At 50.2% G+C, this 23,861-nt stretch overlaps 6 protein-coding genes and 2 non-coding genes across 8 annotated transcripts; 5 read left to right on the top strand and 3 right to left on the bottom strand.

Annotated features, from left to right (window-relative positions):
* Positions 1-453: 453 nt before the first annotated feature.
* On the top strand, positions 454-1,208 carry NCU14064. The gene has a single exon (XR_897937.1). It is a non-coding gene; the product is annotated as a ncrg134 (non-coding RNA).
* Positions 1,209-1,530: 322 nt separating this feature from the next.
* mld-1 (melanization defective-1) lies at positions 1,531-3,176 on the bottom strand. The gene is made up of 3 exons (XM_953567.2): positions 2,840-3,176; positions 2,722-2,776; positions 1,531-2,664 (listed from the first exon to the last, which is right to left on the bottom strand). Exons 1-3 carry the CDS (start codon positions 2,916-2,918, stop codon positions 1,833-1,835), a joined length of 966 nt encoding a protein of 321 aa, XP_958660.2. The 5' UTR covers positions 2,919-3,176; the 3' UTR covers positions 1,531-1,832.
* Positions 3,177-5,787: 2,611 nt separating this feature from the next.
* NCU04563 (hypothetical protein) lies at positions 5,788-6,258 on the bottom strand (the record flags this gene model as incomplete). Its single annotated transcript, XM_953569.1, has 2 exons — positions 5,788-6,191; positions 6,252-6,258. 2 exons carry the CDS (start codon positions 6,256-6,258, stop codon positions 5,788-5,790), a joined length of 411 nt encoding a protein of 136 aa, XP_958662.1.
* A 1,409-nt stretch (positions 6,259-7,667) lies between these two features.
* Positions 7,668-9,346, bottom strand: NCU16961 (hypothetical protein; the record flags this gene model as incomplete). Its single annotated transcript, XM_011396520.1, has 2 exons — positions 7,668-8,915; positions 9,173-9,346. 2 exons carry the CDS (start codon positions 9,344-9,346, stop codon positions 8,445-8,447), a joined length of 645 nt encoding a protein of 214 aa, XP_011394822.1. The 3' UTR covers positions 7,668-8,444.
* A 5,646-nt stretch (positions 9,347-14,992) lies between these two features.
* NCU16960 (hypothetical protein) lies at positions 14,993-15,916 on the top strand (the record flags this gene model as incomplete). Its single annotated transcript, XM_011396519.1, has 2 exons — positions 14,993-15,091; positions 15,177-15,916. The coding sequence occupies 2 exons, from the start codon at positions 14,993-14,995 to the stop codon at positions 15,327-15,329; spliced, it is 252 nt and encodes an 83-aa protein (XP_011394821.1). The 3' UTR covers positions 15,330-15,916.
* Positions 15,917-16,622: 706 nt separating this feature from the next.
* NCU11040 (DUF92 domain-containing protein) lies at positions 16,623-18,424 on the top strand. Its single transcript, XM_001728176.2, has 2 exons — positions 16,623-17,003; positions 17,088-18,424. The coding sequence occupies exons 1-2, from the start codon at positions 16,818-16,820 to the stop codon at positions 18,048-18,050; spliced, it is 1,149 nt and encodes a 382-aa protein (XP_001728228.2). The 5' UTR covers positions 16,623-16,817; the 3' UTR covers positions 18,051-18,424.
* A 273-nt stretch (positions 18,425-18,697) lies between these two features.
* Positions 18,698-22,440, top strand: prk-10 (protein kinase-10). Its single transcript, XM_953572.3, has 4 exons — positions 18,698-19,593; positions 19,679-20,514; positions 20,783-21,424; positions 21,482-22,440. The coding sequence occupies exons 1-4, from the start codon at positions 19,178-19,180 to the stop codon at positions 21,754-21,756; spliced, it is 2,169 nt and encodes a 722-aa protein (XP_958665.3). The 5' UTR covers positions 18,698-19,177; the 3' UTR covers positions 21,757-22,440.
* A 498-nt stretch (positions 22,441-22,938) lies between these two features.
* On the top strand, positions 22,939-23,639 carry NCU14063. The gene has a single exon (XR_897936.1). It is a non-coding gene; the product is annotated as a ncrg181 (non-coding RNA).
* Positions 23,640-23,861: the final 222 nt, after the last annotated feature.

Here is a 23,861-nt window from a genome sequence, read left to right as displayed (position 1 = left end):
ATCTCGTCGGTATTCCAAGTGGCCAAAGTATTGAGAGTCTCCACAATGATTGTAAAAAGAGTCGGGCATAATCTTGCCTGTTCCTTCCAAAAGACAGTGCCTTGTTCAAGTAGGCATTAAACGGTGGAAAGTTCTTGGGATAGCGTTAGGAAAGTACTAACGAAGATCGTTTCCCTGCCACCTTCTGATTGGCTACTGAAGGCTAAACAGTTCCTAATCAGGAAGGAACCAGGGAGCAGGGAGGGAGGGGTTAGCGCTCGAGGAAGTGGAGTTAAACGGAATGGCATCTTTCATTTATTAATTTTACAATGGGAACTACAGTAGACACGAAACTACTGCGCCTGGAAAGTGGAAGGTACGATGGGGCTTGAGGATTTTGGTGGGCTTTGCAGTAGTGGTATTTAACCAGTGGTTACGGTGAGAAACCGTTAGTTAGCCTGATCAACCAATCCACTCCCTTCTACTCTACCTATAACCGTGAGCAACGCCTAGAAACCGGGTTGCATTGGCGATCCTACCCAGGGGGGGAGGAGATGTGGTGGTTCGTTGGCATCAATTTTCGGAAAAAGTATCAATCCTTCCAACTCTCATTAATCATTCTATCGCCCGCCTTTCCATCTCGACGGCGAAATGCCTCCTAATTCCTTGGAGAAAAAGCTACCTTTCTATTTACCTCGACAATGAGAAGCCTTCCGATCCTTTCCTATCCTCCAAAGAGAACCACCGTTGAAGACCATCAGAGAATCCGAATTCCAAAGCTTCCTATTATCGAAAATCATCACGAAACCATCTTCCTTGAGAACGAGAACGAGAACCGACGCCTTGAGTCGAGACCTACAAAGATATACTCCGAAAACACATAGTAGGGATGGAAGTTACTTTGAGGGCTGAACGGCACTAAGATAGTGGGCTGGACTCTATACTATTGTATGGGGTTAGGGTGGGCTATCTTTGGTGAGGTTGTTTATATTGATTATTGAGATTTGGGAGATGATTAGGAGGATATTAATAATGATAATAATTTAGGATTGGAGATGATGATGGATTTTGGCCGCGTAGTATCGGCCTTGGAGGGGAGAAGGCGCTGTGGAAGGTACGATGGGGCTTGAGGATTTTGGTGGGCTTTGCAGTAGTAGTATTTAACCAGTGGTCACGGTGAGAAACCGTTAGTTAGCCTAATCAACCAATCCACTCCCTTCTACTCTACCCATAACCGTGAGCAACGCCCAGAAACTAGGTTGCAAAAGCAACTTGACATTCTTGATGCAATGGACAACGTCAAACGCGGTGGCTGTTTTCTATCTGGGCGCCGTGAATGTACAATGCGGAAACAGTAAGTTGTATTTGCTAAGTCTAAAAAGAGAATGATAATCTCTAGGTAGTATAGTTAATATATTAAGAAGTACAAAAGTCCCAGCGCGAGTTTTGCTTATGGTGAGACCACCTACCTAGTGCACGGATCGTAGCTTCCAGTAGGGGCGTTCTAGGTTCGTCAACAGAGAACGAAGGTAACGCGAGCGTGTCTGCATGCCTCGATGTGTTGCTGTAATTTCAAGAATGTGTAAATATCGATGTCGACCTCCTTCCACCTAAGAGACCCTGTCGATTATCGCCGCTGTTCTTCTAAATATACTAGTCGTGCCAAGATCCATATCAACAACCATTCAGTCATTTCCCCTTTACCCCTTCACGTGCATCACCAATACCCACTCCATACAGTAGACTACAAATCTTCCAATACTCGGCAACAAGTTCCCGCTGACAATCACTTTCGTGACCAAGAAACACAAAAAGAAAAAAAGACCCGAAACTGGTGCGGGTAAAACCTGCGCTTACAGGAACCCAAAAACGTCGAGCGAATTTATTTCCCAAGACCAAGGTTCTGTACCCTCCTCGCCTGCAAGTGACTGGTGGTTGTTGCTATTCACTACGACCTCGCCATAACCTGAAAATCCGTTCATGTCTGGGATTTCGTCAAGCGTCTCAAAGCCGGTATCGATAGAGGTAGATGAGCCCGGACTCAAGTCAGGTATATTCAACGAGCCCGGACTCAAGTCAGGTATATTCAATGAAGGGTCATTCTGATAACCGAGATGCGCGGGCTTCGGACCAAACGGCTGGATCGGATTACCGTAACCGTCGAAACCTCCGTAGCTAGGATTGGGAAAACCGTAGAAATTTGGTAAGCCGACCTCAGGAGCCAAATTTCCAGTCAAAGGTATTTGTGGTATGAGCGAGCTCTGTGGTCCCGTTCCTTGGTAAAGACCCTGCTGGATATGTGATGCCCGTCGCTCTTGCTGGTATGCCTCGCCGTCAATCATGGTTTCAAGAGAAACCTTCATGATTGGTTCCTGTTGGTTTTGCGCATCTCGTGCGGGTTGAGCAGGTAGAGGGACTTGGGCGGGCGGAGGAGGTTGTTGCGGCGCGGCTGAACGGCGGGCCCGGGTCTCCTGCTTCACTACTCTCCTGGACTCACGTGGGACACATGTGATACCCTTCTTTTGGCACGCCCCACACGTCGGTTTCTGCTTATCGCACTGGCACTTGGCTTTGTGACAGGGCTGGCATGCCACGTCCGGCTTGTGCCTACCGGTTTGGGGTGGAATTGGGTCCGAGTCGTCTGAGACCGAATGGTAAATCGTCAGGTGTCTTCGGAGCAGATCCCTGTTGAACAGCGTCTCAGTAAAGCTACGGGCCGAGAAAAGAGGGGATAATACTCACTGACGGTTGAATGGCATAAAGCAATGGACGCATGACCAAGGCTTCGCACCAGTATCTGAACGAAGGATCAGTAAAGCCCGTGCTGATCCAGGTAATCAAAGTGACTAGAGATACTCACGAGAAGCGATGTGGCGTTCTAGATGTTCTTTGCGAGTGAACTTGTTGCCGCAATGGATACAAAAGAACACGGGAGACATTGTAATGGATTTGTTGACGGAACGGTGTCCGGTGGCGGCAGACCGATAGAAGACGGAGCGAACTGCACAATCGAGGGGGCAAAGCGTACCAGTAGTCGACTGAGCGGACAAGGACTGAAGAGAGAGAAAGGCAAGTGCTTTAGTTTGGGGGAAGTCCGTTTAAGTAGTGAAAAGAAAAATGTATAACGGCAGGGAGTGCTGCACTGAATTCATGAACGGCATGCCTAAAGCAACAATTATCTTGTAGATTAGATAGGAGTTGTAGTCCGAGCCGACAAGAACGTAATAAGTTGCCCCTCCGAAGTACAAACTCGAGCTACCAAATAAAAATGGTGGGGGAGGGAAATATTATATGCCTACATACGTATGCGTGTAGTACCAAGCCTGCCACATGCGGCGTGCTGAGGAGCATATTCCTGGTCCAACTTGCTATTCGACTCCCGTTATTCTTCGCTTTGGTTTCCCAGATGTTGGAGTTATACTCTGCAATTGCCTGCCTGCCTTGGCTGACCTTACCTGCTTGTATCTAGGAACAGGGTGGCCGTTTCCGAATCAGACACGCCAATGCTGATATAAGGTAGAGCTCGGAGCCCTCGGGTCCAATTCGAAGTTTGAGGAACAGGGCCTGGCTGCCGTTTCTGGACAGCTGCAACTGAAGATGTGCTGTGTGCTGTCAGACGATACGTTTGTTGGGGGGTCTTGTAATGACGTCGAGAGATGAGGATATTTCTGCTTTGGGGGCGACTTCAAGCTCCCCATCAGCAAGGTTCCCTTATGCTCGACGTTCGTCAAAACAACAGCTATAGGCTAGGAGACTGGTAGGTACGTATCTTCAGGTTTCTACATGGGAAACAGAGGCATCTCAGTGGGACGCACATGTCGTCAAAAGAACACAGCCTCCCACAGCGGCCACAGGTCTACCTAGTACATGGAAGTAGGTGTCCTCAGTATCTGATACCTGTCGCCTGAGTATATCAAAACTCACTCACTCACCCTCTGTTCACAGCAGCCGTCACTGGCAGCCCGTAGGCGGACCTGTCATGGACTGTCACGCACCAAGTCCCCAGGTCATCCCAGGTGTGAAAAATCGGTCTCCTCGCGTCTGATGGGATCCAAGTTGGGCGATTGTCGGCTTGTATCAACCCAAAGCGATTGGAAAGAAACGAAACACATGCATGGTTCGGCATCGAAGTTTTTGTGGAGGTGATTCACATGGGTCGTGGTTGGGTGTGGCTTCCTGTGGATCGGAAGGGTTCAGTTCCCACCCAAATCGATCCCGTCGACCTAGTACTTTGTTCAGTTCCCCACCTGCGCTAGGGAAGAGGTACGTCTACAGGGTTTACACTTGCTACCTGGCTCTAGGTACTAGGGACGGGAGGTACCCCCAGGCTTGTTACGTACCTACCGTACCTACCTACCTAGTGATTAGACGACGTACTGTGTAGATAGAACCACACCCCTCCATCCACCCGCACCCGACGCCCTGCAACCTACCTTCCCGCCCTGCCGTCTTCCACTTCCCGTATTTACCTCTAGAGGGACGTGGAGGTTTCCTTTACTCATCTATCTTCAATATATACATATCCCCTTATCTCCAGTTCCCTTCCTCCAAGCAGGCAAGTCCTTGATAATCGCACATGGCAAGATCACCGAAATGTGAAGGGTGGTGGTGTTTAGGCGCCCTAGACATAGCGCCTAGACTCAAGCTGTAAATGTCCACCAGCTTGGTCCTTAGACTCAAAATGAGCATGGATTCTTCCAGACCTTAAGTTGGTCGTCTCGGCTCTCATCGAGGTTTACTTTTCCTGTATAGGTAGCAACTTTTCCTGGGTGCTTGCACGTACATTGTGGACGAATTTTGGAGGTGCAGTAAAGATAGGCCCGACCCTAATAATGCACCAAAATCCAGGGCAGACTGGGTAAGTGACCGGCAGGAATTAAACCTCTGCACCTCCTGGTTGCCCCCATTCATGTGCATTTTGTACAAATCCTGGAAGTCCGAACGGCTTCTACAAGAAATGTTAAGGGGAGGTTTTTCCCTCGGTTTTGATGTCGGCCGAGCAAGATGTCATCACCAACTTATTCGGTATGTTACAAAGCGATAATTCAGTAGTAAAGTTTACAATCTTTCGTTTCTGTATAATACTGCGCGATATGCGTTTAGACGGTTCAGCTAATTCCCTGCCCAGTCAAAAACACGGCATGCGCACTGTTAAGACGGAACTGGAACGGACGAACGAAACCTTCCTTCGGGTTCTTTGATCCCATTCGTCAACTGATACAATCTGTATACATTGTTCTCGGTATTGTTACCAACAATAGGCCAAAATTACACAACGTACCAAGGTGCAGGGCCCTTGACAGGCCAGAATCTCGGGGGTCGCCAAGACCGGCACCACTCAACTCTCTTCGCCCGCCCGCTTAGATCACTCACTGCTCGATGCGAAGCGAACCTCTCACTGGCTTATCCAAAATGGTGGTTTGGTCATAGAGTGGTGCTGCAGAAGACTGACAGGGTCCAGGTTCCGGGGACTGGGTTCCGGCACGGGCACGGGTACGGGCACTACGGCATCTCGTTACCAGAAAAAAATCCCACGGCTGGGTTTCTTTTATTTTTCCCGGGTTTGGCTAAGTTACTACCTCGCTGCTGCAGTCGGCCATAATAAACTAGTATAGAGGTACCGTCTTGACCCGAGGTAGAGGGTCTCGGGTTTCCTGTCGACCAGGTATAATCTGTGAGTGTTTAAACCCAAACGTGTGTGTTGTTGTATATGCCTATCAATATGAGTGCGGAAGGAGGGGTTGTGTTGCTACCTAACCCTAGAGGTAGTGGATAGTTAATTCAACCTCTCTAATATTCTTTCCTTTTCTACCGATCGTTCCCAGGGCGCTGGAGGGTGGAGAGATCCAAAATCACCGTCTCGTACATCGTTTCTGGTGGGTATAGTGTTGCCCTACGCTTACGGGCTGTGCCTAATTTCCAGGGAAACCTAAAACCCTGTGCCCCGAACCATTGCGATACGGTACACTGCACTTTCGAGGGTTCCGTGACTCTACTTCCTTGAGCCCCATCTTTCACCACAGAAATGACAACAGGGTACTTCAAGAGCTGGCCGCGAACTGATTGGAAAACACTGGATTGGGGTGTTTTCTTGTAAGCGGATAATTGGAATGCCCGCAGCGTCATATCTTTCCGTTCCCTCCCTCGTTTTCCTCCTACCACCAAAAGGCATAGGGCCGTGCCGAACAGGAAACGAGACGTGAGTAAGCTGACTGTCGCCAAGATGTATGAGTTTTAAATTGATGTTCCCATAGCGAGGAAGCAGGGCAAACCGGCCATGTGTGCTGGCCGTCAAGGTGTACGGAAATTGTCCCAGTGAACTGCCTCTCTCTGAAGGGGTTAACCCGGAAGAACAGCGGAAGGTAGGTCCAATAATAACTACAAGAATGCAATTCATACCTGAATGGTGGCCGAATCAAGAACTTGCATAGCACGTTAGTCGCAACTCTGAAAGCCGATTATTGAACAATAACCACAGTAGATAGGCTGATACACTCTGTGGAATTAAGACCATCTCTTTCCATACGGTTACACCTTGGGAACCAATTCTTATTAGGCACTGTACGGCGGCGATCCTTTTGTTGCCTTGCGGTTTTGTTGTTTTCGTCGGTGATGTTAGTTGAGCTGTGAAAGTGGTGAGCATCGTATCTCTGTCACTGTGCCGTTTTACTCTCTTGATAATATGCTAATCGATGTATACTGCTACATACAGCCACCAGGCCAGAGCCAATGGCAAGACAGAATTAGTCTCGAAGATTGCCGTTTGTGGAGATCACCGCGCGCCCGCCTTGTCATCGACTGGTGCTGAATGGCAACAACACTGCTGCCCAGACCCCCACCTTTTGTGCAACCGATCCCGCTGGTCTGGATATCCCGACGAAGGTGACCACGTCAATGGTTCAACGAGCAAGAGAGCTGTGATGCTGTGACTCGGCTGCTGCATCCTACGTTGACTGAGGAGAGAGTCACCCACTTGGGCCATAGACCGCTCCCATCCTCCAATACTGCCGATGAGCCAATACTCGGATGGTATTGGTTATACGAGAACGGCTGCCGGTCTACACTATACCGGACCCTTAACGGCTGGCTTTCCTAGATATATGTAGAATATCTGGCTGGCTGCGACAACATGCGCAAAGGTAAGATGAGGCAGTTAGAAGGGGATTAGACGAGGCAGAGTAAAGCTGGATTGCATATACGTACTGAAATCAAACAGATCCATGTTTTGAGATGACGAAGAGACCGAAAGACGTGTAGAATTCCTGGATTGTCCTCTATCACTCACCGTTAGTGTAATGCCAAACTCGCGCCAGAGGTTTACTGCTGCTTCGATACCCGTTCCCATACTACTTGGGCAACTAGGTTTGCGGCTAGGAACATGTTGTGGATGAATATTGGGCGCCAGATCGTCTTGGCCACGACGCCTTCCCGGCCAGATGTCTTGAATTGACCCAATTTGTTGTTATGGTGGTGATGTAGGATTTCGCCCATCAGACGCTGCGTGCAACCCGGGCGCCTTGACAATTCTGGAAGACTGAGAACAGCGCGAAACTCGTGTACGGTCCTTTACGAGAAATGGCGACGTAGGGCAAAGAAGCCTCAATGTCTTGAATGAGACGACGTCCAATGATTGTGTCCTGAGTGACAGAGTGTCAATGAATGACAAGGATACGAACACTCCATATTCTCCTTGATTGCAATAATGATTAAAATCTGGTCAATGTAAGTGCCTAATTTCAAACTAATTGGGACATTATTGAATTTCATTGAGATTATTGCAGGAGACACTGCAGTTCGCTCGAGTGACCGTTTGCGCCGTGCAATGGTTCTTCCTTCCCCATCGTCCAAGTCTAATCTGGAAAGAACATCAAGAATGCAAAAAACAATTGAGGTGAGTGGCATGGTTCCGTTCTGGACAGTGCCAACAGTATGCGCTTCCCAAATATGACGAATAAGGAAAGAGCGAGGTGGATGAGGCGTTACGTATCCGCATCCGCCAATCCTCCCGTCGATGGAACTGGATCAGGTGGCCTCCTCTTCATCACAATTGCGCTTTTCCTCCCGCTCCATCATCGCAGTAACATCGCGGGCAATCCTCCTTTTACTTCGGGTTTCACGGTAGTATTCCATGTTTCAGCCAGAAACTGCAGTCGCCCGTTCACCTCATCACAGCTGGGCCGTGAGCCACCCCGCAGTCCAGACACGCTCAGTACGTCCTGTCGCCCCGGTCTTATCCGGACGGGAACCAAGTCTCTTGGAGGCTGAGTAGTATCTCATGGTTCCCGTTGTGATGAGAGATGGCAAAGACATTTGAAGGGTTTCGACTTTCGTTGCTTCCGTCCGTCTTCTTCATTTTTGGGCCCCCAAATCGTCCGTTTAAGTCGCCCTGGTCTCCAATCAGAAATCTCCAGCCGTTGGTTTCCTTGAGTTTTGCTTTTCTCGGCACGTCCTAAGGCCAACGACTACTAGCTGCTGCACATCAGGAACAGTAGTAGTCCCGAACGACAGCGGCTCTGGCGGTTACCGAGGTCTCGCGTTGGTCCTTCGTTCACGCTGGTCTTTATCCTTCGGTGATGCTGATGACCCGTCTTTGTCATGATAACAGACAAAACGTCGGTGTGGTCGTAGTCGATGCGACTAGCTGGCGCATAGTCCATCCCAGTGCGATGGTGTTCTCTTCCGATGTTGGCCGCTGACCGGTCTCCTTCAGCTAAGACGCCCTCTTTGCTTCCCAGTTCCTCCCATTCCTTGTCGCCGCAGTGTTCGATAATGTCGGAAAACAATAGCTCTGCCGTCAGATGCACTGTAGGTGCTTCTCGTAGGCCCACATGACAAGTGTAGCGATGGTTAAGGTTCGTTCCATTAGCCGTGTCGTACGTCCTCCTGGTCCGATCTTGACCCTTTGAGTTATTCCGCGACTCTAGGCAGCGCGACGCCTGCCGCGAAAGACTATTTTGACGCCCTTTGACTTCGAATCCCCCCGAAACCCCCTCTTATTGATCACCGGTTGTTTATAGTCTGTGCATCCATACTCACAAGACGCCGCTATCACATCCATTCGGGCTGTGCTGACAATACTGGTTGCGGCCGTAGGATTACCTGATCAGCTCCATTCATCGGCCATGTGTTGAACGGCGACAGCGTGATTGGCTTTGTAGACGAGCCTTGTTTGCAGCATGCACTGGTGAGCTACCGACCGTCGAGGTGTTACGCCTCGGGTGAGATAGGGGTCCGTGACAATAAGGCTGATGACAATTACGAGCCTGTCGTGAGTATTGGGCATCTTCAACATGACCGCTCCTGTCCTCTCTTTCATGACTAGCCGAAAATGGTCCCAGTTGCTGTGCCGTATTACTCGAAGGGCCATGTTCGGTTTGGCGATGAGTATCGTTCCCGGGTGTGCACCATTGTCGGGGTCATGTTAACTGGCGTCATCGAAATTTGTTGATTTCAAAATATGTGTTCGTCGTGCTCCATTCTCTGTGTCAGAATCAAAGAGATAATATCCTCTTTGACGTTAGAATGTTGTTGCTTGCCGCTTTTCAGACAGACGCTGATTCATCTACAGACTTTGTCTTGGCTTTGGGGATTTGAGGGGATATAAACTCAAATTGGCCGGAGTGTTGGGTAACTCCCAGACTGGGCGGAGGGATGCCTTCGGACCTCATGCAAGTGCGACGGGAACTCCCTTAACGTTATGGTTACATATGATTCGCCGCATAATGCACCTTTCGCCAGGCTCAACGTTTGGCAGTCCCCCATCGGATGCCTCATCATTTGTTATTACCCGACGTTCACTACCTTCGCATATCTCCCTAATCCAATGCCCGGATAGCACTTATTCTGCCTCCGGATCACCCTTCTTCAGGTCTTTTACTGCGAGACTTGCGCATGAGGGAACCATACTTGTCAACCCGTCCAACTCCTTTGCTCCCTGATTCTAGTTTTGGGCCCGGTTCGGATTCACTACACTAGCGCGTGTCTCGGCCGTTGAAATCACGGTCATTCTTTGTTGTCAGTCCTCATATCAAAGTTCACCATCAAGAGATGCCCAGTAACTCCTTTTCCAGTCATCCAACAGACATCAATCATCTCGACTCAAGTTTGTCATGAACACATAGTGATACTCTTCGGGTACTCGGGTATCTCTTGTCCAAGGGAGACCTCAATCCAACGCAAACCTGCATGGTCGGGCGTCTGAGAGCTTTGGAGATGTCCGAAAACCCCAAGGGAGGCCTTCACGCAAAACCATATACATCCATACCTACTTTCTGCGGGGGTGACATTGACACGGATGGGGACAATGTCGGAGCAAGTTTTCCTGCGATTCTTATCTGTGCATTAAAGGATCGGCAAGACGCTGGCCTTCTTCCCAGGTACGTCTGTCCCGTGAAAGCATCCTTCAGAGACAGACAACAAAAACAAAATCTCACTGGAGAGAAATACTTAACAGTCATGCATGTTGGCGCTCAGGTGGCCGGCGGGTATACACAAGTGGACGTGAGACACATCACTCACAATGACACGCAAAACATCAAAGCAGTGTTCCGCACTCACCACAGCCGCTTGCAGACAGAGACCACGCTCATCACATCTCTCGAAAGTATGTGAACATGGCGCCCGAAGAGGTCATTGCAGCTCAGAACAAGTTCAAAACAGGAAAGAGACATAATATATGTGGTGTTCCTCCCCCAGGTTCGCTGTAGTGTGTACGTGGTCGGGCATCAGAGTGTCCGATGTCCGCGACGGGTAGGACTCCAGACACGGCGGGCGGACGAAGAACAGGTCCGGGTAACAGTCTAGTCATGAGTACTGGAAAATATATTAAACCAGCCGTTTGAAGGTGATGGCAACTCTTTCAATGTGGCGTTGGCTTATTTAGGTTTTCTTTTTTGAGCCGCATTACCCCGTTCAACGTTTGGTATCGGGTGTCGGTATCTCTACGCTGGTTTGGTTTACAAATACCTAGACACTTAGTAGTAACTGACCGATAGAAGAGTTGAGGAAGGGGGGCAATGACTTGGCACTTTCCAACGCAGGAGGGGCGTGGCATGTCACTGCCAGAACAAAGAAAGGTTTATTCCGTGCCGTCCAAGTTTCCAGAATGGTCAGAAGATAAGTACTGAAGGTCTTAATGTCCCGAGCGCAACTACCTATCTACGAGATAAATGGTAGAGACAACGGATTTTCACCTCCGGATACAACCTCGGTAGGGCTGATCTTCAACAGTTATCAAATATGACTGGCATCAGCGATCACGATTCCAACGAATATTTTCTCCATTCGCTGAAAACAAACCCGCAATACTTCTAATAATGGCGAGAGATAATGGAGTCCACCCTCTTGTCTCCTTTAAATCGTCGTCCGCATAAGACCCCGATTGCTTGGTTTGGAATGCTGACGACGGGTGAGCTGTAACTAGCTGGCTGGTCTATTGAGACCGGGTAAGTGAGGTACGTACCGATGCCTGAACTGAACTGAGAACTTGGCGCCAGAAGTGAGATGTCTGGACCGTATGGTAATGGGTATACGTGGAGCTACTTCACCCAGAGGGGCGGATAGTTGATAAATGCAGTCAATGCCTTCCTTCCCTTCCTTACCTTACCACTCACAACTGAAGTACGCTGCAGTAAGACGGACGTGTTGCCGTTGAGTTTTGAATGGTTAAAGACTCAAGTAGGTAGGTACTGTAGTGGTGACTGCCCAACACATCCGGTGTAACCTGGCCGTGGCTTCCCGGCAGCGGCGCCGTGCCGTCATGCAGTGAGATCATAACAAAAGAGATCATTGAACCGGGTTGCAAATTGGCGTTTCGGAACCGAGATCGAGTCCGAGGATGCTCGAGGCTCCGATGGGACGGGGAATGACGGGAAGACAGTACTTCTTCTAATTGCTTCAGTTACTTGGAGTGTGCTCTTAGAGGCTGGGTTTGGACGCTGTTATGTGTATGGACCACTGACGACTGAACGACCGGACCGAGGGCGGGACGGCATATCATAAGTAGCGAGCCGCCTTTATCCAACCATTTCAACCAAAGCCTAAACACCAGCCATTACCGATGTAGCAATGTCATGCTACGTATCTATCGGCATACCACCTATGCTGTGAAAGGCCGGAGGATGTTAAGAGGCGCTTGCCGACTCCGACAACGGCTACGGTTATGTTGCAACCTTCGGGCATGGCATGCGATTACACAAGGCCGGTCGGTGATGTGAAGTCCGGACTTCTTTTACTCGCAGTAGGAGGTCTTGCATACAAGGAGTGAAATGATCATCGCTCAAAAGCGCGTGAATGGAGTCGAGAAAGAAGTAATAATGAAGAAGGAGAAGGAGATAGAGAAGAAAAATAAAAAGGAAGGAGCCACCCATGGCACATTGTGAAGATTGACAGTAGGTTGTAGTGTAAGCGCAGGATAGCCGCCCAGCAAAGAAGGAAGTAGCAATGACAATCACTGGGCAGAACTTGCCTCGATTACAGTTGTATGCCGATATTGCCATCAAGGTTCAAGACTGCCCGAGTCCCGTGTGTTACTGATCCGTCCATTCGCGCCTTGAATACTGAATGCTTTGAAGCCGCGTAGCTTCAAGGTGCAAAGGGAAGCAAATGCGCATAGATTCGATATCCTTATCATTGCCAATAGCCAAACCAGCCAGCTACTCGTCAGGGCTAGACTTGCCCCCGAACCGCCTTGGGGAAGACCTGTTCAAGCAGTGAGGAGTAATATCAAGCTGTTCAACATCACATCAATATCAATTTCGGTCAAGGTTGGGGGAAGCCGGTGATGATGTAGGCCACGGGCAGCTAGAAGCCGCCGCGCGGGGAAACAATTCGCTTCCCTGCCAACTCCCATCTTCCTTAGCATGTAAGTATTGCACTTTGGGTCGTCCTGTCCTCCAAGTCGGAAGAGACCTCCTCTTGTTTCCCGCTTGCTTGTTTCTGTTGCTCTCCCCCCGTTTCGTTTTGTTTCGCATTGCACACACACTTCGAGGCCGGAGGGGGTCATTCGAGACATGACGATGTATGTCACGCTATGCCATGGAACATCCCGCAAGCCACTATGTAGCCAAGAAGCCATCAACTATGCGAACGCGTCATCCCTCCGTAGAGGGCTTATATGTTGTATCTGCCATGTGTGTGTCCGGACGAACTGTTTCGCGGGCTTCATGGTGAAGAGCGTTCGATCTTTATCCGTCGGTTTAGTTCATCCCTTCGAACGTCGTTGGCAGGGTGAATTGGGCGGGGTGCCATTTCCCCAATAAAACAGGCGGGCATGCGGAAAGGGACACGTTCTTTTACAGACAGGATTGAGTGACCCGTTCTGCTTGGGCTGGCTGTCTACCCGAAGTCTTTTCAGGACTTCTCTCATTCATCTTGAGAATCTGGACCCTTCGGAAACTGAATTGGTCGGGCGAACGTATGGACTTCAGTCTGCATGCTCGTCTTAATATCCTTCTTGGCCATCTCCGAGACCTGCTCTTCTTCCTGACTGTCAAGTGCGGGGGCTGTGATGGTGGTGGCCTACGAATCCGCTCAAATGTATGTGGTAGAAAGCGGAGGGCGGGAGATCAAACTGTTGTGATAGGCGTCACCGCAGCGGCAAACGAAAGAACAACTATGCGTGCTTCGGGTATCTCAGCAACGATCGGACAGCCGGTAGCGAGCACAACGGCCAACGGGTACATACTGGCACGAGGTTAATGAATAGAACGCCTGTCGGGTTATATGGATGTACGTACCTCTCCGCGATTCCGTTCTCTTTCTTTCTTCTTCTGCAACCCTTTGTCTGGACCCATTCATCATTTTCTCCGACCACCGATTCCCCGGAGTTGGTTCTTCCATGCTCTTCCCACCACCTGCTCCTACCAATTTCAACTACAGCCATGATCTGCGTCCATCCGGGAAGAGGTGAGAATGCGTACGCGTCCTCAAAGTGGAGTACACGGAATCAACCGTCCGGGCGAGTGATTGCACGACTTTCGGGATGTCTTGGGGGGGAGGGGAGGCGGCACATACGATTGGAAAACCAAGAGAGTGCGAACGTAGGCGTTTACAGAAAGGGACGATCGTGGTTAGGCAGGACTGGATGGATAATGAAAGGATAGATGGGGTACCAGACCGGTTCCGGGTCACCCCTCATCATTTTCAATATGTGGGAACGATGTCCTTTTCATGACTTTGGTGACTTCTCTTTTATTTGCTGTTTTCATCCCTTTCTGCGTTTGCACACTCGGACGACTTCTTGCAAACACCCGAGTGCAACATAAATGTGGCGGCATGTACCACTGCATTCATCAAGCAGGAGACATGGAGGTTTCTCTCAAGTGCTAGACGGAGAGGGAGAAAGGAGTATAAGGAGTACCTTCGCCCCCTGCTCGACACTGGTCTTCAAGTGGGAGATGTTTTCGGAAGAACGACTCGCCTCCTCATTTGGCGCCAGCTAGATGCATCTACCAAAATTAGCCGATTAACGACGACGACGACGTTCGAGTGCTGCACCTTCAACAACATCATCCTCGACGGCGGTTGACGACTTCGACTGGCAGCTGGCAAAGAATGAAATGGGGTCATGGCGTGAACGTGGTGGCTTCAGGGATATGTTCCGGTGTTCGAAAACGATAATTCCAACAGTGCATTCATCGAATTTATCCTCGGCTGGGGGAAGTGAGAACAATATCGACAAACCAGCAACTCTTCGCGGACACTCATCAAACGGTCAAAAGGAGGCGATGGACAAGGAAGTGGGAAAGTGGATAGGATCGAACAGGACCCGAAGCTGAAGCATCATCCACGAGCCAACCTGCCATCCAGCTTGACACATCCCGCTGGTTCCGCTTGGAAACAATGGTGAACAACAGTACCCATGCGATATGAGCAACAACCAGAGGGGGCCGATATGCATTTTGGAAATAGACGAGCCAAGGGGAAAGAAGCGAGGGGAATACCTCTAAACTGGCAGATGGAGATGAAGGGTCGACGCTGCGACGATCGATAATGCTTTCGGAGGTTTCAACCCATGCGTCTCATCAAGTACATCTGGAACATCATCCAAGGAGTCTTCCAGAAGAGGAGAGATGGGTATGAGGACTATCTGGGTCAGCAAGCTCTCGGAAAGGTTTGAAGGATACCTACACCCTGGACCGGAAGAGTTAGTTTTGAGCAAGAGTCACCGTGACTGCGTGGTGGTAATCAATTTGCAGGCCAGTCAGATACGTCACTCGCGCCTTCTCAACCTCAAGCTTGCAGACAACCACGAAGGCTTCGAGTCGAGAAACATGGAGGTGGAAGGAACGAACTCGAATACCACTTCCTATGCGTCGAACGACCTGAAAGCCAAGACCACCTGTTGGTGAATTTCCAGACCAGAATCTGACACGACGCGGACTTCAAGGAAAACCATACGGTTGAACCACTCGGTTCTTCAACCTCGATACAGCTGATTAAAAGGCATGCATAGATACCTCAGAGATAATGTTGATGTGTTTGAGCAGGGGAAGAATGGCAGGATCCTGAGTGGAAAGCTTTATGGGATCGTCTGATCCAATGTGCGGCAGGAAAAGGAAAGCTTCATCGTGCCTTCCAGTGTGGTCGAGAAGTCTTCAGGAGTCAACAAAGAAAAGGAAGAACTTCCTTGAAGCATTGTTACCCGCGGTTTGGTACTGGACTTGACCCGAAATGGGAGGTACTCATTAGCAGTGGCCGAAGCTTGATGGGTAAGTGAGAACTTGGAAGCAGTAGGTCAGGAGAAGACTTTGGAAACCCTCCACACACACTCGTTGAACTAGTAATAGTCCCAAGGACCTGAACTAGTCTGCTCTCACCGTCGTGGCAGAATGTTGAATGTTGGCTTTGAAGTTATTGCGGAGTGATGGCGGGTACGACTGGAAAGACGGATGATGGGTCAAGGTCATGGACGTTCAACATGCCAAAGCGGAAAATCAAAAAGAAAAAAAAGAGGAAGAAGTAAATGGTGCGGGCTAGCGTCGTTGAGCATGTACCATTCGCAGCAAACAAACATGAGGGAAAAAAAAGAACAACGATAACAGGGAATGGGTATGAGAAGTGATCGATAGCAAAGGGGGAGAGGATGTTAGTGGCATATCGAGTGAAGGTCTCATTAACAAGATGTAAGTGCAGGGTAGGTAACAGAAATCAGGAAAAAGAAGAAGAAAGTCCACAATTCCAATAAACGGCCTCTGTTGCCATGACCAAACACAAGAGAGAAATCTTGTTGATGTGTTGCCCAAAACAATCTTGGCGATCTTTGTGGCCATATATATCAGTATTGGTGAAGAACCCGTTGATGTGGTAACACGGCTTGGTTTCTATTCTCGTATGATTTCGCCGTCCGATGGAAGCATGGAAGAATGGAAGCACAAAACAAGCGAAGCTGATGTGAAGCTGACATTGTCCGTCGAAGATCATCAGGTGGGACGGGATGCGATGCCAAGACTTCGACCATGAAGTCGGACTTACCAGCCACTCCTAACTCCTCTTTCCAGCTGGGTGCAGTGGGGTTGGCCAAGGTGCATTTACCCAACAAGGAAGGCGGTGGGACTTTGCTACAGGGGGCATTCAGGTGCTGAACAGGCCCGGGGATCGATCGGCCTTCTGAATGATGACATGAGTTGGGTGGTGAGGTTCAACTTGTTGCCAGCAACACAAAGTCACAACGAAACAGCTGATTGCACGAATTGCCGGCAACAATGAGATAGCCATTGTATTTTGCCTAAAAACAACGTTCTTTGGGGAGAGAAACTACAACAACATCAGAGACCAAATCTCATCTCCTACGACCGAAAACCCGCTCAAGAAAAATACACCAAATTTGTAGCGGCAGCATGAGAGTTGAAATTGCCGTGCCCGCGATCGCGGCGCTCTGTTACAGGGCTTACTCCAAGAAGTCGTTGACACCCGGCGGCATCTTTGCTGCTCTCCTTACGGCCATCGCACACGCAGTTCACCCTTGGAATCTTCCCTTTGCTCTGCTCGTCGTGTTCTTCCTGGCGGGAACGCGGGTAACGCATGTAAGTCTGATGAAGCTCTACCCAGGGGCGGCACAAGTTAGGCGTGGACTTTGACAGCTAATATCGACATCTTTCCCCGGCTAGGTAAAGGAAAACGTCAAGGCCAAGCTCACAGTACACTCCAAGGGCACGTCCGGCGGCGAGGGCCCGAGAAATCACACCCAAGTGTTCGCCAACTCGCTCACGGCTTCCATCTTCTCTCTGCTCCACGCTTATCAGCTGCATGTGCGCAAGCAGACGCTGATCGCTAATCCCACCAGCACAGGGACCGGTAGCCTTTGCTTCTCCTGGGGCGGCGACTTGTTGGTGATTGGTATCATTGCCAATTATGCCTGTGTTGCGGCCGACACCTTTAGCTCCGAGCTGGGCATTCTGTCCAAGGGCGAGCCGCGCCTAATCACAAGCTGGAACTTGCGCAAGGTACCGCGTGGCACCAACGGCGGCGTTTCCCTCGTCGGTCTTGGCGCTGGCCTGTTGGGCAGCATGATCATCGTTACGGCGTCCATGCTTCTTCTGCCTCTTTGCACTGACGAGACGGCTACGAGACTTGGCGGTGCCGCGGGCTGGTCACTGGGACAGCGCCGCATGCTGATTCTCGGTCTCACGGTCTGGGGTTTTTTGGGCAGCGTTGTGGACAGCATTTTGGGCGGGCTCTTCCAGGCCAGTGTCAAGGATGTGCGTACGGGCAAGATTGTGGAGGGCGAGGGTGGCGTGAGGGTACTGGTTACCAACGCTACGAACCCCAACAACGTTGCCGGTCGGACTAAGGCTGAGATTAAGTCGTCTCTTCTGTCTGGCGAGGGGACGGATGCGGTGGAGGATGTCGGCGCCGCTGCCGGTAACAAGTACGATTCGCGCAACAAGCAGCGGAGGTCGAGCTTTGGAGACGAGAGGCCGTCGCGAGTGGTGGAGAACGGCTGGGACCTGCTTGATAACAATGATGTCAACTTCTTGATGGCATTCGGCATGAGCGTGGGAGCGATGGCCGTCGCATCATGGTATTGGGGAGTTCCTCTGCAGTCTGTGTTGTCGCCATGGTGGGCATAAGGCAGTCGCAGGTGGGTGGTGAATGACTTTCGCTAGAGATGTTGGCTAGCTAAACAATTCCATGGATGACATATGAGAGCTCAGTCGTCATTTTGATTACACATTCAGATCACGGCTTTGGGTGAAGCTTGGGCAGGTACCTTGCTCGCTATCCGGATGATGCTAACCAAAAGCCGGCGCGATTGACCATTGAGGTTCTCATTGTACCAAACATCCACAATTCAAGACCAGCGATCCGTACATGGGATCGAAGACCAGCCTGGCTTACAATTGAATCCTTTGGTATTCTATACACGAGAACGTTGTATACCTAGTCTTTGTAATTTCGACTTGCTACCATTTTGGGCCATAATGTGTGGTAGACACGTATAGGCGTACACAGGGCTTTTATCGGCCTTGTGACAATGGTCCTGTGACCGAGCCGGATGACCTCCCCTCGGCCAGCCAGGCGGTAGTAACGAAACATGAAGTAGGTACAGTAGCTGATGAATGATGGAACTTTCCGTCCGGCTCGGCAGCCCCGTTGTACCTAAGTTAAGGTGGCCGCTTTCCGGAGCGCTCTGACCCCGCGATGCTGCCGTTTGTCGTCCCTGCATCCTTCCAACTCCTCCACTAATTCCCCCATTCTTCACCCCAGATCCCCGCCCGACTCCTTCCACCCCGTTTTCCATTACACCATCTCTGGATTGTTGCCCCGCTGCAGTGTTCGCTTGTCCACTTCCTCCTATGGAACCTAACAGCTCCAACACCCACTTGATTGCCCGCTGCGCTGCCCGTCCACCGCGATTGCTGATTCTTGTCGGCTGACAACCGAACACCGACCGAATGCGCATCCGATACATGATGTTCTCCTGAACAAAGCAAGGCGGTACCTTACATCGACCGACGACGCTACAACACAGACAGCCCACCGAGCCTTGACTTGACGTCCCTAGCTTCATTAGCTCCAACCTCTTGGGTCTGTTCGCTCCCGCTCCCAGGATTCAATCGAGGGACCATCGCGGTTCCTCCATTGCCCATTCACCCTCTTCACCAGCCAGTCGGACGACATCTGGTCAGACGAAACGAACGACCTTCCATCCGCGATTCAGTGTCGTCCACTTGTGTTGCAAGCGACTCCGTCTGCCATGGCACAGGCCTACGATGACGAGGAGCTTTCCATCTCCTTGTCTCCTTCTCAGATCCGAAGTCGCAATAAGCGATCCGGCGATGGCGCATCAGGCTTCGGCCCCAGTACCGGCAACCTCCACGAATACGGTCAACACGGTCAGCAATTACACCCTAATATCAACGCCGTCATGGCCGACGCACCCCTCCGCGACAAGATGCGCACCGAGCAGCGCATCGGTGCCTATAACATTGTCAAGACGCTCGGCGAAGGCAGCTTCGGAAAGGTCAAGCTGGCTGTCCATCGCATGACCGGCCAGCAGGTCGCTCTCAAGATCATCGCCCGCAAGAAGCTCATCAGCCGCGACATGCAAGGTCGCGTAGAGCGCGAGATTGAGTATCTTCAATTGCTAAGGCATCCCCATATCATCAAGCTGTAAGGCACCCCTCGACGCCCATGCGCAGCAGACGTTGGCTCTGGTCCTTTACGTACACGTTGGCTAACCCGGCGCGCATACCAGGTACACCGTTATCAAAACACCAACCGAGATCATCATGGTGCTAGAGTATGCCGGCGGCGAATTGTTCGATTACATTGTTCAACATGGAAAGATGAAGGAGGACGAAGCCCGCCGCTTCTTTCAGCAGATGCTATGCGCCGTCGAATACTGTCATCGTCACAAGATCGTTCATCGCGACCTAAAGCCCGAAAACCTCTTGCTGGACGATAATCTCAATGTCAAAATTGCCGATTTTGGTCTTAGCAATATCATGACCGACGGTAATTTCCTCAAGACCAGCTGCGGCTCTCCCAATTACGCGGCTCCCGAGGTCATTGGCGGCAAGCTTTACGCAGGACCCGAAGTCGATGTCTGGAGTTGCGGTGTCATTCTTTACGTCCTACTCGTCGGGCGCCTCCCTTTCGACGACGAGCATATCCCCAGTCTTTTTGCCAAAATTGCGCGTGGAAGCTACATGGTGCCGACCTGGATGAGTCCCGGCGCGGCGTCACTAATCAAGAAGATGTTGGTTGTCAACCCTGTTCAACGTGCCACAATTGACGAAATCCGCCAGGACCCGTGGTTCCTCAAGGATCTGCCGGCTTACCTTCACCCTCCTGTTGAGGAGTTCCTCAATACTGGCGTGGACCCCAACAAGGCCATCAAGGTTAGCGACATTGCGCCAAATGCCCCTCCGCAGGAACAGGAGAAGTTGCATAATGAGGTCACGGAGAAGATCAGTAAAACCATGGGCTACGGCAAGAGAGATGTCGAAGAGGCCTTGGAGGCCGATGAACCCTCGGCCATCAAAGATGCCTACATGATCGTGCGTGAGAACAAGCTGATGCAGAGTAACCGTGAGTCTACGCTCCCTCCCAGCAAGTCTTTTGTCTTCTCATCATTGGAACCTATCGATCCCTTTGCGATGCTATACTCGTCCGTTTTGTCCTTCTTTCGCAGTTGATTTTGCCACGTCCCATCCTCCTTCGGCGTCCATTTTACACTTGCCTAGTGGTGAACATCGCTTGACGCAAAAAAAAAGCAAATCCTTGAGTTTGCGACCATCGTCCTTTTGGAGCAACACCAATGAGGAATACCAGGATACCCTACTAAAAACCGATGAAGAAATTCCAGGCCTCACGACAGAGGAGTCTGTCCCGAGTCCGCTCCATGACCCGAATATGTCATCAGCTCGCTCGATCGCATCCGTTAGCACAGCAACTTCACCGCGGCCATATGTCAGCAAGATCGGTATTTTGCCTAGCAGTCTTCCTACCTACCACAGGGTCTTTATGGAGCGAGAGAAGGCCAAGGCCGAAGGTCTTGAGCCCCCTGATGCCATCCCCACCATCGTTGAGCCGGCAAATCAGCCGCGCAGCCAAGCTGAACAAGAAGAGACTATCCGAAGACTCAAGCCACATTCGAGGAGTCAACTTCGCCTTGACGAGGCCAACAAGCGCCCACAAGGACTTACCCCCGTCCACCCGCCCAAGAAGAACAAGCCTGCTCGATGGCAATTTGGTATTCGATCCCGGAACGCTCCTTGGGAGGCGCTGGTGTGTATTTACAAGGCGCTAAACAAGCTTGGCGCTGGGTGGATTGTCGATGAAGACTACGAAAGAGCCCACCGGGACGATGACGACACTGATGACTATGATGGGCCTAGTATCGGGTCCCGCAAGAAGTCATCATCCAGCATGGATCCCACCAAGACATATAGACTTCCTGCGGACCCCTGGCATATCAAGATTCGGTGGACAACTGATAGTGAGTTTCCGGTCTGTCCGGCCCAAATGGCAAAGTTTGGCTAACATTGGCTGTCAGAGCTCAAAAAGCATTCGGTTGCCTCCGGCCTCAGCGAAGCAGGAGAGAACACGCATGTTAGCCGGGATGGCAGCGACAGCAAATACCAGGTTGTGGCCATGCGTATGGAGATTCAGATATACGAAATGGAGCACGGCGTCTATCTTGTCGATTTCAAGGTAGACGGGTACGAGACCCCCGATGGAAAGCTTCTAGAGGATAAGGAAGTCACGAGCCCCTTCCCCTTCCTTGATATGGCGGCCAAACTCATCATGCAGTTGGCAGACGCAGATTGAGGTGCCCCGACAATCAATTAATGGCTTGCGGTCGCTACGTTCATGCCTTTGGTTTTGTTTCACAGATTCCGTGCCTTCAGTTCTGGCTAATGCGTTGCTGATACCTTTGTACCCTTTGCATATACTTACCGCAGCCTACACTGTTGGACACCATCAACGAACATGACTAATGCTCCTTGACTTGCTGAACAGGAGGAAATATTCGCAGTACGGGTTGGGAAGATTATTTTACATGGAAGCAATTCGACAAACAAGATACGCCTACGTTTAGAGAGTATGGGGGCGGGCGTCACCTTTCTCTTCTATACCATGCTATGTCTCATCATGCACCAGCAGTCTTTTCATGGTCGAGTTTGTCAGTGCCAGACTGGCTTTGAAATCAGGCCTCTTTCCCTCTGTGGAGGAAGACACGGTATCACACATTCGTTCCGTTGGATTGGCATTAATGCTGCATCTACACATCTTGGGGATGCCTTGGGAGCGTGGAAGCTTCGTTTTTTCCCCCCCTTTTTTCCCCTATAAAGACATATCAGACTGCCCGTCATGATGTTGAAGGTTGGCATTAGAATGATCAAGCTATGGTGGTTGAACGCTATTTGGGATACCCATTGGGAGGAGATAGACTTGAATCTGATTTCGAGATGAGTTACTTGTAGATATTTGTGCGGAAACTAGATGTACGCCAAAAAAAAAAAAAAAAAAAAAAAAAAAAAAAAAAAAAAAAAAAAAAAAGACCATGGAGAAGTAATTACTCCCTAGACATAGCACGCTGTCCGATAAACACATGGTGCATATCTCTGGGGATATCATCTAAGTATAGGTCATGAAGTTTAGTTGTCCCATGACTCAGTGTACCTCCAATTTAGCCGCCGCCAAGTACGGAGCAAAAAGTTGATAGATAGGTAACTATCTGGTTAATTGATTACAATGTGACAGATGCCCGTTTATCAAGCTCAAACACACATTGACAGTTCTCAAGACTTGACCAAATCTAACCGAAGTGTTCCAGCTAGTTTCGATGTGCCCTCCATCCGGTCCACCGCCACATGTGGCGCAGTCTTTTGTATCCTGCAGGCCTAAAAGCTGGGACATGGAAGGTGCAATGGTGCATATGGATTCTGCTGCAGTATTTAACTGGTGGTTACGGTGAGAAACCGTTAGTTAGCTTGATCAACCAATCCACTCCCTTCTACTCTACCTACCAACCGTGAGCAACGCTTGAAAACCGAATTGCATTGGCGATCCTACCCAGGGGGGGAGGAGATGTGGTGGTTCGTTGGCATCAATTTCGGAATATCGTCAATTCATTCCATCGCCTACCTTTCCATCTCGACGGCGAAATGCCTCCTATCTGGGAGAAAGCTACCTATCCGTTTACCTCGACAATAAACCGTTTACCTCGACAATGAGAAGCCTTCCGATCCTTTCCGATCCTTTTCTATTTTCCAAAGAGAGCCACTATTAAAGACCATCAGAGAATCCAAATTCCAAAGCTTCCTATCATCGAAAATCATCGCGAAACCATCTTCCTTGAGAACGAGAACGAGAACCGACGCCTTGAGTCGAGACCTACAAAGATATGCTCCGAAAACACATGGTGGAGAAGTTGCTTGAGGGCTGAACGGCACCGAAGTGGTGGGCTGGACTTTTGACCATTGCATGGGGTTGGGGTAGGCTATCGTTGAGGTTATTTATATTGATTATTAGAGTTTGGGAGATGGTTAGGAGGATATTGATGACGAGGATTTGGGATTGGAGATGATGATGGATTTTGGCCGCGTGGTATCGGCCTTAGGAGAGTAGGGGGTATTGTGGAAGGTGCAATGGTGCATATGGATTCTGCTGCAGTATTTAACTGGTGGTTACGGTGAGAAACCGTTAGTTAGCTTGATCAACCAATCCACTCCCTTCTACTCTACCTACCAACCGTGAGCAACGCTTGAAAACCGAATTGCAGACATCTACTTGGGGGAGTGCTCAGGGTTGGACGTGGTGGGGCTGATGTCATAACCGATACGCAGGAACCAGAAACCCAAGAGCCATCGTAGGCGGCTCGGTGAATGAAACTAGTTTTGAGCACGTGAACGCCAGTCGTATCTTCCTGG

This window comes from Neurospora crassa, linkage group V (genome assembly GCF_000182925.2).
Source record: "Neurospora crassa OR74A linkage group V, whole genome shotgun sequence".
Classification (NCBI taxonomy): domain Eukaryota; kingdom Fungi; phylum Ascomycota; class Sordariomycetes; order Sordariales; family Sordariaceae; genus Neurospora; species Neurospora crassa.
This window is presented reverse-complemented; position numbering and strand designations above follow the sequence as displayed.

Bases quoted from the DNA above. Each gene is read 5' to 3' on its own strand.
- mld-1 (XM_953567.2), bottom strand. From the start codon at position 2,918: ATGTCTCCCGTGTTCTTTTGTATCCATTGCGGCAACAAGTTCACTCGC. The intron at 2,777-2,839 runs GTGAGTATCTCT...TCCTTCGTTCAG, and splicing joins AGAACGCCACATCGCTTCTC to ATACTGGTGCGAAGCCTTGG. The intron at 2,665-2,721 runs GTGAGTATTATC...GCTGTTCAACAG, and splicing joins TTTATGCCATTCAACCGTCA to GGATCTGCTCCGAAGACACC.
- NCU11040 (XM_001728176.2), top strand. From the start codon at position 16,818: ATGAGAGTTGAAATTGCCGTGCCCGCGATCGCGGCGCTCTGTTACAGG. The intron at 17,004-17,087 runs GTAAGTCTGATG...TTCCCCGGCTAG, and splicing joins CGGGAACGCGGGTAACGCAT to GTAAAGGAAAACGTCAAGGC.
- prk-10 (XM_953572.3), top strand. From the start codon at position 19,178: ATGGCACAGGCCTACGATGACGAGGAGCTTTCCATCTCCTTGTCTCCT. The intron at 20,515-20,782 runs GTGAGTCTACGC...AAACCGATGAAG, and splicing joins CAAGCTGATGCAGAGTAACC to AAATTCCAGGCCTCACGACA. The intron at 21,425-21,481 runs GTGAGTTTCCGG...ATTGGCTGTCAG, and splicing joins GATTCGGTGGACAACTGATA to AGCTCAAAAAGCATTCGGTT.